At 29.8% G+C, this 14,063-nt stretch overlaps 1 protein-coding gene across 1 annotated transcript; it reads left to right on the top strand.

The window, feature by feature from the left end:
- Positions 1-11,310: 11,310 nt before the first annotated feature.
- On the top strand, positions 11,311-13,570 carry LOC136091160 (uncharacterized). Its single transcript, XM_065818143.1, has 3 exons — positions 11,311-11,541; positions 11,767-12,039; positions 12,303-13,570. Exons 1-3 carry the CDS (start codon positions 11,471-11,473, stop codon positions 12,304-12,306), a joined length of 348 nt encoding a protein of 115 aa, XP_065674215.1. The 5' UTR covers positions 11,311-11,470; the 3' UTR covers positions 12,307-13,570.
- Positions 13,571-14,063: the final 493 nt, after the last annotated feature.

Genomic DNA, 14,063 nt, shown 5'->3' with positions numbered 1-14,063 from the left:
TATTTGAAATGAAAGCCTCTATTTGAAATGAAAGTTTTTAATGTATATAAGCTTAACATTTTTAATATTCTTTTTTTATGCTTAAATGTAAAAACAATCCATCCCCTATTTCTTTACATGATTTGTATTCATTGAAAGATAAAAATAAACACATTTTACGCAATAATAATTTTATTAAGCAGCCCATTTTTCAAACAAATCTTTTTAAATTTTGCATTGATTATCGCGGACCATTCTTATGGAATAAAATAGTTTTAAAAAATTTTACTGAGGATTTTATTCATCAAAGCAACTACTTTTCTTTTAAACGAAAGCCTAAAGAACTCCTTTTTTTATCCTTTTTATCGAAGATGCAACATATACTTTCGATATTTTTTTTTAGTGATCTTCCTTTTTACTCTCTATATAACCATTAATTTATAAAAATTATATATGTATCATTAACAACTGTAATATGTAATAATGTATCTTGTATTTGTAACGGAATATTTTACGTTTCTTGCTTCGTTAACTTATTTTTTATCTTGTAAATGTCTTATAAATTTAAACACGATCATTTTTCAGCGGTACTTAACGACAAGACCGTATGGTCTTCTACGAGTTCCCGCGTTTTTTATAACTTAATAACGATCATTATATATATATATATATATATATATATATATATATATATATATATATATATATATATATATATATATATATATTATTATATATTTGTATTTTAAATATTGTAACGAAATGCTTATTTAAGGTAGCAGATCCCCTTGACATAAAGTTGTCTAAATTGTTGTAATGGAGCATCAATTGCAATTAAATTCTATTTTATGTTAATTAAATATTTTTATTATTTTGAAATTTTGAAAAAAAAAGTAACCAGGGAGTAGTTAGACATTTAAGCAGCCATTTTGAAAAATTTTCAAACAAGATTATAAAAGTTTGGTAAATGCTACTGACTCCAAATTTTCAAGGTATGTTAGGAGAACTATTAACTAGGGTTTTAACGACTTTGGTGTAAAACGGGTAAATATTTCAAAAGATGATAAAATAAAAGATTTTTTTTTTTTAAATTAGTAAAATTAAGTACATAAAAAAATAAAAAATTGTACTTAATATAAAAATTAGACCTTTGTTGAGGTACAAACCCCAGACAACACATCAAGGAACATTTCCTGAAAATTTCAAATCAAAATCTTCATTAGAAGTTGAGAAAACGTGTTTAATGTGTTGCAAAGTATAAAAAAAATGAAACACAAGAAAAATGCTTTTACAGATTTCGTAATAAAGAATAAAATTGTTATCATTCTAAAAACCACCAGCAGAGTATGATATTCCTTCTTCATTTTCTTTGTCTATGAATCCTTTTTTTATTGCTCTCAGCACCTTTCTTCTACTGATACTGCTGTGGAAGTCTTTTTGGTCATATAACCTATTCGAGTTGAATTTGTTAAAATTATCCCTATGTGCATAAATCGACCGGTTTTTATTTGCAGTTTTTTAAAAACTTCATATAGCACAGTTGCTCCATCATTAAACTCTAAAACAGCAGATGATACAGCTATTTCAAGAGTACTTCGGCTAACATAAACATCTTTAAGACATTTTTTCCAAATGAAGTTGTTAATCGCTTCCTTATTATTTTACGCCTGTCCATGCAAACACTTGGATAATAATTGATCTCTGCTTAAATCTTGAAAGATAGGTTTTAAAATTTCTGTTATTGCTAATGGAAGACTTAATTTAGCTTTGTAATTCGATTTACCTGATAATTTATTTGACTGCCACATGCACCAGCTGTTTATACATCGAGGACAAAATGTATGCTATTCTGCTTCATCAATAATATTTAAGTTATAGAAAAGTGTTTCCCAAATACTCTTTTTCATTTCATAAATGCTATTGAGATTTTGTCTTATTGCAGTACCATAATAGTTCTGCAAAGTATTTATGGCTTTATCTGTTAATCGTCTTTTACCCATTATTTTCCCCCCATCAGACAGTATATTTAGTTTCATTAATTGACGCAAGTTTCGCAATCGTGTTCCCATACGCTTTTGAACATGCCCAATACACTCTTTTTTATTAATACTAACATTAGGTCCATATGGTTCAGACTTAATAACATCATTATACGAGGATGTTTCTCCATCTCCAATATAAGATGTATACCTTAGTTTGTACTTCTCCACAGATCGTCCAAACATTTCAATGGCACCTACAGATTCCATTGATCCTGAAGATTTTACATGGTTAATAAGACAATTATGATTATTTTACCAGTTATTATAACCAGGTTCATTCTTTCTTTTGTTCCAATATTCGCAACCTTTGCATTGTTTTGATAAAACAAAATGGTCTATACATTTTTGATTATTTGTTGATATCAAAGTTACAACACCGTTAATGGATGTATAACCTCTTTTTTGCCATGTACCATCTACAGAAACATGGCAATCAACAATACTTGCATTATGACTGTTATCATCCAACAAAACAATACTATGTCTCTTTTGCAGCATTCAACATGCAACTATTAGCTGCTTCTACATAAGCACTGTGGAGTGACTTTTTAATTTTACCATTTTTTTTTGTCATTGGTCTTGGCATATTCATGCAACGATTAAATGATTCTATAGAAGTATAACCTTTTCCTATATCTCGAAAAGCAACAACAATTTGTGCATTGACTTCTGCATTCCTTTTATTTACTACTGAAGTTTGGAATGTGTCTATAACTTCGTCACAGTTTTTGCAAAAAATTTCAAATTGCAAGAAAAATCCCTTTTTTTTCTTAAAGTTACCTTGCAGAATAATCATATTTCCACATTCAGAACAACAAATATACTTACTAAATAATCTTTTTAAGATAGAAAAGTTCATAATAAAGTTATGATTGTTTTCATAATCATCATTCTTATCCTCGACATTTTGAGTAGTATTCATTTTCGAAAATAACTTCTTTGCACTTGAACAACATGGAATTGATAAAGGTAAAGCATTTTTCTGTTTTTTGTTGCATGTGTAGTGATTGCCTTTGAACTTATATTTACTTTTTCTAATCGTACTACGAGTCATTTTTTTAAATATAAAATACAAACTTTAAATAAGCTTATAAAACGAGCATGCAAATATAGTCAAAAGAAACGTTTTTTTTACTAGAGTTCATGCTGTGGAATCTCTCTTAAGGTTGTTTTGAGCCCTGGTAATAAAATTAAGCAAACAAGATGTTTTTAAGACTTAAATTTCATCCAAACTACTGATTAAAAAGTTAAAAACCTAACAACAAACCCGTTGCTATGGCGGTAACTAAGGAAGTCTGAAAACTGAGGTGCACTAAAACATAATTACTTAAAAAACTAAATTAAATTACAGGTAAAAGTTTTCATATTACCAATCTTTGTTAAATTCTGCATCGAAATCAAATTTAAAAAATTTTGTAAATTTTTTTGATTTTTGTGGGGGTCTGTTACCTTAAAATGTAATAAAAAGAACATGACAATAAAAAAAAAGAAAAAATATTAAAGTTTAGTTATTATATAAATATATTAAGGTTTGATTATATAACATATATGTGCCAAGTTAGATGTATTTTTTTTTTGGGGGGGGGGGGGAGGGGAAGCAAGCGCGGGGTAGGGCAGCAAATAAATGGTCTTAAACTGTTCTTTAACATGTAAGGAAGCCAAAACACTTAGTTTTATGGACGTAGATAGACGTATTCAAGCTACACAATGAGTACAAGTTGGTTGCTATAGTAACAAATTTTACATGGCAACAGTTCGTTTTTACATTAACGTTATTTTAACAATTTTTTATTCGTACTATGTACACTATATTAAATACGTGTATTAAAATGAGATTCATACTTCCTATGGAAATCATAATTTTAATTGATTGTTATGGATACCTAGTTTCTAAATCATTTTTGTATAGCAAAAGTATTGATTGCTATTTCATTACATTTTAACATTTAAAGGGTTCTGGATACACAGTTCTGGATACTAATGTCATTTTAAGCTGTAATAAATAAATAATAGAATTGGCATAACATAAAAGTTTTATTTCATTATTAAAGTGTGTCAAATTTAAAAAAAAAGCCGAGCTATTTTTTATTTTATTGTTAATATTTTCAGACATGGTGATCACAAAATTTGATATTCCCATATTTTTACGTGAAAATAGTATAGGCATTTTTAACTCTAAAGCTCATGAACAACTTCTAAGCTATTTAAGTTACAAACTAAAAGTGGAAATGTCTTGTATCACCAGTGATAAATTAAATGGATTCACCAAGGATACAAAAAAAGATAATAAAATAATACAATAATAACACTGAACTTGAAAGTTCATCGATTGGTTAAATAAGAATTGTATTGGTGTAAACAAAGAAGCGCTACCATCACTACCACTGCCCCCAGTTACTTTCAGTATTATGGGAAGGCCAAAAGTATAATTTGAAAATGCCGACACAAAAACCAAGCATAGAAGAAATCTGGAACTAGCAGAGTCAAGAACATCAGAAGAGCTAATCTTATCTGCTATTCATCTTTTAAAGCAAGAAGGCAGACCAAAAGATGCACAACTTCTAGGTTAAATGCTCTAAGCTGAGTCAGATGAGTCTTGCTCTCTGGCAACACTACATTCTCCTATTTTTTTTAACTTTATTTTATTATTCACCTCCCCAAGGCCGAGAAGGCCACTACGGTCGAGGAGGCTACTTTGGTTACAACCCTCTCTCAACTCTATAACTCCGCGGAGAAACAAGTTGAGCGCGGTACTACCAGGGACGTGGTGGGATTGAACTCGGAACTTTTCGCTTATGAAGTGAGCGCTCTACCACTACACTACTACCGCATATACAAGCAGACTACAACTGATGGTGAATTACACCTTGAAAATGAACAAAGTCTATTTCTCACATGCCTTATTCAACTTGAACTACCTTTGTTGATACAATCTTCAACATTGAACTGCCGTTTACTGCGTTTTAAGTTTATTAAAGAAACAACAGTAGAAGAAGAGTCTTTTGTTAGAAATGCAAATCTTGAACTAATTTAATGGAATAACATCAGTATAATGCATATCATTGAAATAACCATGGTAGATGGTATGGTGGCAACAACCTTATCAGTCAAAACCAACGCATCACAGTCCTGCCTAGTATGTGGAAGCACACCAAAAGAGATAAGCCATATTGAATAAATGGTACCAAAAAATGAAAATATAAAATACTCTGGTCTACAGTATGGTTCGTTATTATAACTTGCTTGGATTAGAACAATGGAATGCTGTCTTCACCGTGCTTACAAAGTTGGATAACCATAACTGGCAGGCGCGTAGCACAAAAGAAAGTTTATCTGTGATAACAAACAAAAAAAGAATTCAAGATGCTTTTAAAAATTGTCTTGGATTAATTATTGATGTACCCATGATGGAACATCCAATGATGGAAGTACAGCTCGTCGTTTTTTTCAATCTGAAAGTATTGTGGCTGAAATTTTAAATTTAGATTTACTACACTTGAAAAAGTTGCATGTCATCTTGGCCACATTGCCATCAGCTCTACCAATTAATGCAGATACATTCCAAAAGCACTGCTTTGAGGTAAGTTTATTTGTTAATATTGTTAATATACAGAGCTGTGGCTAACTTAGCTTTTGTAATTATATGACTGATTGCCTCTTATAAGTGGCTCATTTGTTTGTACAGAGCTAACGATGGTATGTCATGCCTCAAAGTTTGCACAAGATATTATTACACGGATACGAGGCTGTGAGGAGAACGGTCTTGCCTATTTCCATGCTCTCTAAAGAGGCGCAGGAAGCACGAAACAAGGATTTTAAACGTTTCCGTGAAAACTACACACGCAAATGCAGTCGTTCGAAAACTAACTACCATAAATTGTGCCGACTTTTGTGCTCATCAGACCCAATAATCAGCAGCGTGAGGAGATCGAAATCTCAAAATTCAAAATCTCAACTCCCAGAAGGAGTTAGTGATTTGCTTCAGACTCCAACAGTCTACTCACCCAAAATATGATTTCTTATTTTATGCATGTATGTATATTTTATAAATTGTGAATGTGTTTCAAATTGTCAATGTTTTATTGCAATATTTTTTCTTTTTATTTTAAACCTAACTATTACAATTTTCGTAAACTTAACACCCTTAATACATTTGTAGATCATAACCATGAAAACATGTGCTTACCGCTTTTGTACACAATAAAATTTAAGTTACAATAGTTAAAAACTCTGTGTACTTAAAATAAAAAAAATTTACTTGCTACATCTGATCTGTGTTCTATGCCATCGATGTACAAAATATACAAATATATATCTTGTATATAAATATATAAAAATATATAGAATATATAAAATATATAAACAACTTTTCTAAAAACAATATAAAAACTTATTTAAAATTTTTTTTAACTCTATAGGCCGGGTGAATAAAAAAGAGAAATTGCTTTTTTTATTCACATTGCCTTATATTTTATCTTAATTTATATTCTTAATCTTATGAAACTTTAGTTAAACGCTTAGTTAAATCTTATTGTGACGAGCACTTTAAAAAACTTTACCCTTTAGAGATATTTATAGTAGGCTTTATTGTCATAGTTTCATATTTATGATAAATATGACAATAGTTATCATAATTATGATAATTTTTCTCATAGTTATTACAATATGCTTTTTTTTGCCGTATGTTATTCTTTACGACGGGTTAAAAATTGTGCTTAAATAAAAAAGATTGTCGAAGCAATTGAGTAGAGTATTTATGGAAGATTTCATTAAAGTAAGACTGAAATAAGTTAGGAAAAAGTTCATGTTATGTTTAAACTTAAAAAACTCAGTGTTTACAGACTTTTAAGATTACGTTCCCTTGAAAGAGATTCGCAATTAACAGTTCTGTGTGCACCAAATATAATTCTGCAGTCATATTTTACTATAACATTTTTTTTTTTACCATAATTGTTACTCCATACAAAACTATAGTAAGATAAAAATGTAAATAAGTTTTTTTTTTTCAATAAAAAATTTTTTTCAATGAATAAAGTTTTTTTTTCAAAGATACAATATTAAGAAATGGTTTAATTTCAATATATTTAATATGAAATTTCCACGTTAAATTTTCTTCTAAAATAATTTCTAAAAAATCATTAATCCATTTATCAAATGTTTTATTCATTAAGATATTAGATTATATAAGAAAAATATTATCAACATTAAAAGGTTTGTAAAATAAAATTAATTTAGTTTTTTAAATTTAATTCAAGTTAATTACTTATAAACCACTCATTTATTTTGAATAATTCTATATTAAAAAAAACTTGTGTGCCTTCGCTAGAATAAAAAAGATTGGAGTAGACTGCAAACAATATAAATTTTAAACCATTTGATGCTAAGTATAGGTTATTTATATATCATAAAAATAATAGTGATCCTAAGATTAATCCTTGGGACACATCGTAAGTCATTTGTGTTTAATTTTTTTTTGTATAAACTTTGTATTGTGTCCTGTTTAGCAGGTAATCTCAAATCTATAGTAAGGTTTTTTTACTCCAAAGAACTTTTGTTTATGATAATGAATTTAAATTATTCTTCATAAAATATTCAATTATTATATGATATATGAGTTTTTACGATATATGATATATGAGTTTTTACTATAAATGATATATGAGTTTTTACTATATATGATATTTGAGTTTTTTTTCAAAACCAAGTTTAAAGTAGAATTTTATTACTCTTGTTTCACTAATAATTTGTAAAGCATTTTAGCAGAAAGGTTCTAGCGTTGAGACAAAGACTGTTTCTCTTGACATATCAAAAGCTTTCAATAAAGTATGGCATACTTAAGTAATGCATACATAAGTTTTCTTTATATGGTGTATCCGGAAAAGTTTTTGAAATTATAGAGCCATTTCTTTCTAACTACATCATTAAAGATGTCCTTGATGGAGATCATTTTCCTTTATTTCCAGTAGGTTCTCGGATATCACGAGGTTTCATCCGTTAAGCAATATCCTCAATAATATTATGAAACCACCACTTAATAATCAGGTCAAGACAAAAAGCCACCATTTTTTGATTGCTTAGAATAGACTAAGGATTTTGAATCTAATTTCTTTTGTATGACAATATGGGGCTTGCAGTCGCTTGTGAGTTTTAAACCAAAAAAAAGTTGTTTGTAGCTAATAGTTATAGTAAAAAGTGTTGATATTCTGATGAATGATAACACTCCAAAGTTTTCTACTTTACTTCTGATGAATGATAACACTCCAAAGTTTTTTACTTTACTTCTGATGAATGACAACACTCCAAAGTTTTCTACTTTACTTCTGATGAATGATAACACTCCAAAGTTTTCTACTTTACTTCTGATGAATGATAACACTCCAAAGTTTTCTACTTTACTTCTGATGAATGATAACACTCCAAAGTTTTCTACTTTACTTCTGATGAATGATAACACTCCAAAGTTTTCTACTTTACTTCTGATGAATGATAACACTCTAAAGTTTTCTACTTCTCTTTGGATTGTCATTTACTTCTGACCACTCTTGGAAAATATATAAAAATTTATTACAAAGATAGTAGCAGCTAAAGTTTTCTTTTTGCTGTGCTCGCCTACTCCTGATTCTAATCTCTGGTCTCTTTTTCTTTCTTTGTTTACTAATTTTATATCTGCGCTGGTTCTTCTAATGAGACAGAATTGTTGAGCTTGCCTTAGCTGTTATGTTTGAGCCTCTATCCGATTGTTTTAAAGTTGCATTTCTTTCTCTTTTCTACAAATTCTAAAATGGTTGCTCATCAAGCTATCATTATTTGTTCCACCAACGATAACCCAATGTGACTCTTCATTTAACAAAGTTGCATCCTTTTACTAAAATTCTTTACTGACTTAAATTCTATAATCACTTTATAAAAAAACTTTATAAAAAATATTGCTAAAAATAATAAACTATACAATAAAGAGTAATCATTGGTTTGTCGCTTTAAGATTGTAAATTTCTAGAGACAATTATTACTTTGAGCAGCCGTGGTGTAGTAGTTTGAGCGCATGCTTTAGAAGCGAGAGATTCAGAATTCGTAGCGCGCTATGGTTTTATTTTGCGCCATCGGTAAAGAAAGTGGCATGAAATTCCTAGTTATATGCTTTTCCGAGGTGGTCTGTAATAAGACCGTTAGGTGTTCATGGGGCAACTAAAAAAAAAAAATTCCAAAAGATAAAAAGTAAGCATCTGCGTATCGTTATCGAAATATCGAAACTAACCGATATTTTTTACGATAATGGGTTTCAATATGAACTGCTATGATCCGATATATTTCGATATGATTCCGATAAAATATCGTTTGGATTTCAATATGCACGATATCAGTATCGCTTTTAGCGATAAATATCGCATAATTTATTGCTAAAAAATGTATAACGATATTTTTTGAGTTTCGATATGACTCGATACGTTCCGATAAAATATCGTTAGGTTTTGATATTTTACAATATTATTATTAGTATTAGATATAACTAAATGTTAAGTTGTTTTATATTAGATATTTTACAATATTTTGTATCAAAAATAACTAAATGTTACGTTAAGTTATTTTGCAATATATTTTCTCAATTTATTGATTAAAATATTGATAAAAATTAATAATCACCTAATTTTGAATGCCATTTCTTAGATTAATTTGTTAAAGACGGCTCAGGCGGTTAGGGGAACAATCCAACTGTTTAGTTTTTTCAATAAAAAGATACCGTGGTGTGACCTAACAAAGTCTTTGCTTTAAGAAAGTCCTAATATAAGAAATCACAAATTTTGTATATATAAAAGAAACATTTGCGGGAAATAATTTTGTTGTTAAATGATGCTAAATTTGCTTTGCTATAAATGCGTTTACAAAAGCTATTTTTTTTTTTATCTATTGTTAATTTAGTATCTGTATTTATGGAGAAAAAATCGGAAAATGATCTATAATATCGCATTTAATGATTCCTTTTTTAAGAGAAACGCTCTGTTTTTAAATAAGTCATTGTAAAACTCTTTAATGTTGTATTTAACGTGATACTGTAAACCATCAAAATTAAAATCACCAATTAAATAGTTTAATTTCTTTTCGTGATTACTTTTTTTTTAAATAACTTTTTTTTGGTTTTGGTTACGGTTTACATTACGGTTCTACTGAACCGAAATTAACTAGCTAATTGTAACAAAAACGTTTTTAAAAACTCTCTGGGAAAAAGTTTTTGAATACTCTTTAAAAATTACTTAGATATACATTATAAGGCTCTTAAAATAATTTTTTTTTATATGGAAAGATGTTAAAATTTTAGTTTGAATTAGTATTAAAATTGTAATTGAACAACATTTTGAAGAATGCCAAGGCCAATGACCGAAATTTGGAATCACTTTGATGAAGAGGTCTGTACTACACCTGATGAAGAGCGACTTGTTACTGCAAAATGCAAGTATTGTTTTGCAATTTGCAAGTTGAAGGACAGAAACACATATGGCATGAGATCACATTTAAAAAGGAAGCATCCTGTTCAGTTTGCAGCCCTGGAGAATAAGCGCCATGTTCCTTTTGATGAGTTAGAATAGGTGCAATAAAGTTTAGAAACGTTTTTACTTTTTTAATTTAAGTATTAACTTCTATTTTCATATGTGTAAGTTATTATTACTATAACAATACCAAGATTTAACAAGATTTAACGATAAATATCAATAACTTTCAATAAATCCTGATGAATGTTTCAATATTAGGTATTTTAACAGGTTTTATATTAATTTTTAGACCAATAATGAAGACGAGGCTTATGAGCAGGTCTGAGATGATAAGACCCCATTAGTGTTGGGCAGTAAAGTTAAATAAGGAAGACTTTCCGTACCATCAGCAGAAAAGGTCCAAAATCTAAAGCATTGGGTCAAATACAAGCCACAAGACCGTGAACAGCTTAGAGGAGACATTGAAATTGTCAAGTTTTTGGCCCGTTTAAATTTGCCATACTCTTTGGATGAACGTGAAGATTTTAACGATTTTGTTACTACTGGAACCCAAAAATAAATGTGAAGGCTACAACAACATACTCCCGGTTCAAGTATGCAAAATTTTAATTGTTTTAAATAAATTTTATTTTGGGTTGGGGAGTCAATTCAATGGGAGTTCCAAGAGAACTAAATTTTTTAAAGAGCTACTTTTTTAAGACCAATCCACATCAATTTTTTTGGTTTTCTTAGTAGGTAACCAAATTGATATGTAACGAGAAATACCAATAATAACTAATTTTTTATTTTAATTTTAGGTTGCCGTTGTTGTACAAAAATGTGAAAATCTTTGTGGATGACATTTTAAAGGAGGAATTTCAAACCGCTGGATTTGCAATCTCAACTGACCTCTGGCAAAGCAGAAACAATGATGCATACCAAACCAGTTCATTGCACTATGTGAGTGAAGACTTCCGGTTAAAGATGTTTGTGATTGGAGTTTTTCCGTTTTCCGGACAACATACAGCTAAAGCCATTGCTCTTCGTCTGGATAAGTATGTTTTAGTACTTTATTTTTATTAGGTTAAAATTTCTGTAACTTAAGTTAACCGTTTGAATTATTTAGATAACTTTTTGGTACAAAAAAGCAAAACCCACCATTTAGTTTAAAATTATGGTACAAATTAATACTTTTATTTATATCTAAAATAACAACAAAAGTATTAGTTTGTATTTTAAAATATCAAAAAGCAAACAACTAATTTTACTTTGCTTTTCAGGAATGTCTCAGATTTGGCCGGAAATAATGGAGTTTCGTCCGTTGTGTGTGTCCATGATTCAGCCGCAAATATGACGGCGGCAATTAGCAAGTGCAATTTTGTAGATGCATCTTTTTTGTGTGCTGATTATCTTTTGAATTTGGCAATTGAAGCAACAGTCAAAGAAACAAAAGGTTTTGAAAGTTTGGATCTTCACGAAGTAATCCAAAGAGCAACTGAATTAAGTTCAAGATGCCACAAGTCATCTTTGTCTGAGCAAAGAATTAAAAAGAGGTAACTAGTTTTTAGTTTAACATCATTTTTAGCTTTTATAGCAATTTAGTTTATAGTTTAATACAATACAAGCGCAATTTAAACTTCTCAGTACACTTTGTGTGACAAAATTTTTCTAATGGTAGCTATCATTAATAACTGATAAAAACTTAACACTTAAAAAGTAAAAACATATAACAAAGTTAATAACAGTTTTTATTAATAGTAAATAGTACTAATTACCTTTTACGTTATGTTTCTTATAATTCTGTTTTAATTTTTAGCTAAAGCTGTTGCTTGATGACAGTGATATTGTTGGCAAGGATATGTTGAAATTTGTGAAAACCATCACTCCCGTGAAAACACGTTGGAAATTAACTTTTATGATGTTGAAAAGCATTGTAAAAATGCGTCGTATCCTCAGCTCTATTAGAGACAATCCTGGAAAAGATGACACCAAACTATCTCTATTCATTCCTTCAGAAGATGAGTTCAATCGTTATGATGACATTTTGCCTATTCTGAGGAGAGTTGCTGAGATTTCAGAATGTTTCTCTGCTGACTAAGAAGTAAGCATTCACCTCGTTATCTCAAACATTTGTGCCTCAGGCACAAATGCCTGGATTTCATCAAGGCTGGCGGGGCATCACCAACAGCACAAATGTTTCACCAAAAATTGGTGGAAAACTTGGATGTTCGTTTTCCGGACACTGGTTGTCAAAACCTTTTTTACTATGTTGCCAACTTGCTTAACCCCTTGTACAAAGAAAGAGCTCTGAAAAAACTGGGTGGATTTGATGAAGCCTATGAGGCAGTGATTACTCAATCCAATGCTTATCAGGAATGGATTGCTGCAACAAGATTATTTAATGAACAATTACATGCTGAAATCCAAGGTCATGTTTCAGAAGATGATCCTTTCTATAATGTTGGAATGGAAGAAGCTCCTGCACTTATGACTTCCTATTCCGATCCAGCTCCACCTGCAAAGTCGGACATTGTCACTGAATGGAAAATATTTCAAAAACTCCCAGGGGTTGTTGGTGTGAACGTGCTGGAATTTTGGAGAGCAAATATGTACAAATTTCCTCTCCTTGCTCAAGCTGCTAAATAATGGCTATGTGTACCTCCTTCCTCAGCATCTTCAGAAAGAGCCTTTAGTGCCAGTGGTGGAATCGTCTTTTATAAAAGAACAAAATTGCTGCCTGAACAAGTTGAAAAATTGTTGTACATTTAGCAAAACTACCCTAAGATCCAGATCAAAGGATGGTTTCTAACCAGTCAGGATTAAAAAGAAGAATTGTTTGAAGAGGCTTCTACCAATGACTCTGAGAATTCAGCTGCTTCAAGTCAGGGACCTTCTACTTTAACTCTTACATCAGCAGTTGAAATGGATGACTAACTTAAATTGGTTCATTGCCTAAGTGGCTTCATTGGTCTATTTCACTGCTTAAAGTTTATAAAATTTGCCAGTGATGTAGTGATTTCAATAAACCTTGTCTTTGAGATTAAATTTTAATATTTTTCTTATATTAAGTCACAACCACAAACCTTAACATGTTAAACATGTCAAGCCAACAATTTATCAAGTATAACAATATTATTTTTTGTTTTTAGTTGTTTTTTGCCTCAGCTGAAGTCTTAAGTAAATTAAAAAATCAAAATTACAAAAAAAGTTTTGTTTATTTCTTTTTTTACATTAAATACTTGTCAGTAAGTTTATTAAAGTTTTTTAGGTTTTTAAAATAATTATTTTTTTAGTCGGAAAAAGTAATATCGTAATGAACCGATAAGTATCGTTTGAGTTACGATATGTGTTACGATATTTATGATAATTGAACGATAAATATCGTAATGAATCGATAAACATCGATTCATTACGATATTTTGCACGATGTTTATCAATTCATCGTAATGAATTGATAAACATCGTGCAAATTTTTTGGTTACAATTTTATCGTATTATAAAAAAACATACGATACGCACATTTCGATATCTGATCATATCGTATCGTAATAAAAAAAGTTTCGAGACGCAGACCCTT

The sequence above is a fragment of the Hydra vulgaris genome, chromosome 14 (genome assembly GCF_038396675.1).
Source record: "Hydra vulgaris chromosome 14, alternate assembly HydraT2T_AEP".
Lineage (NCBI taxonomy): Eukaryota > Metazoa > Cnidaria > Hydrozoa > Anthoathecata > Hydridae > Hydra > Hydra vulgaris.
This window is presented reverse-complemented; position numbering and strand designations above follow the sequence as displayed.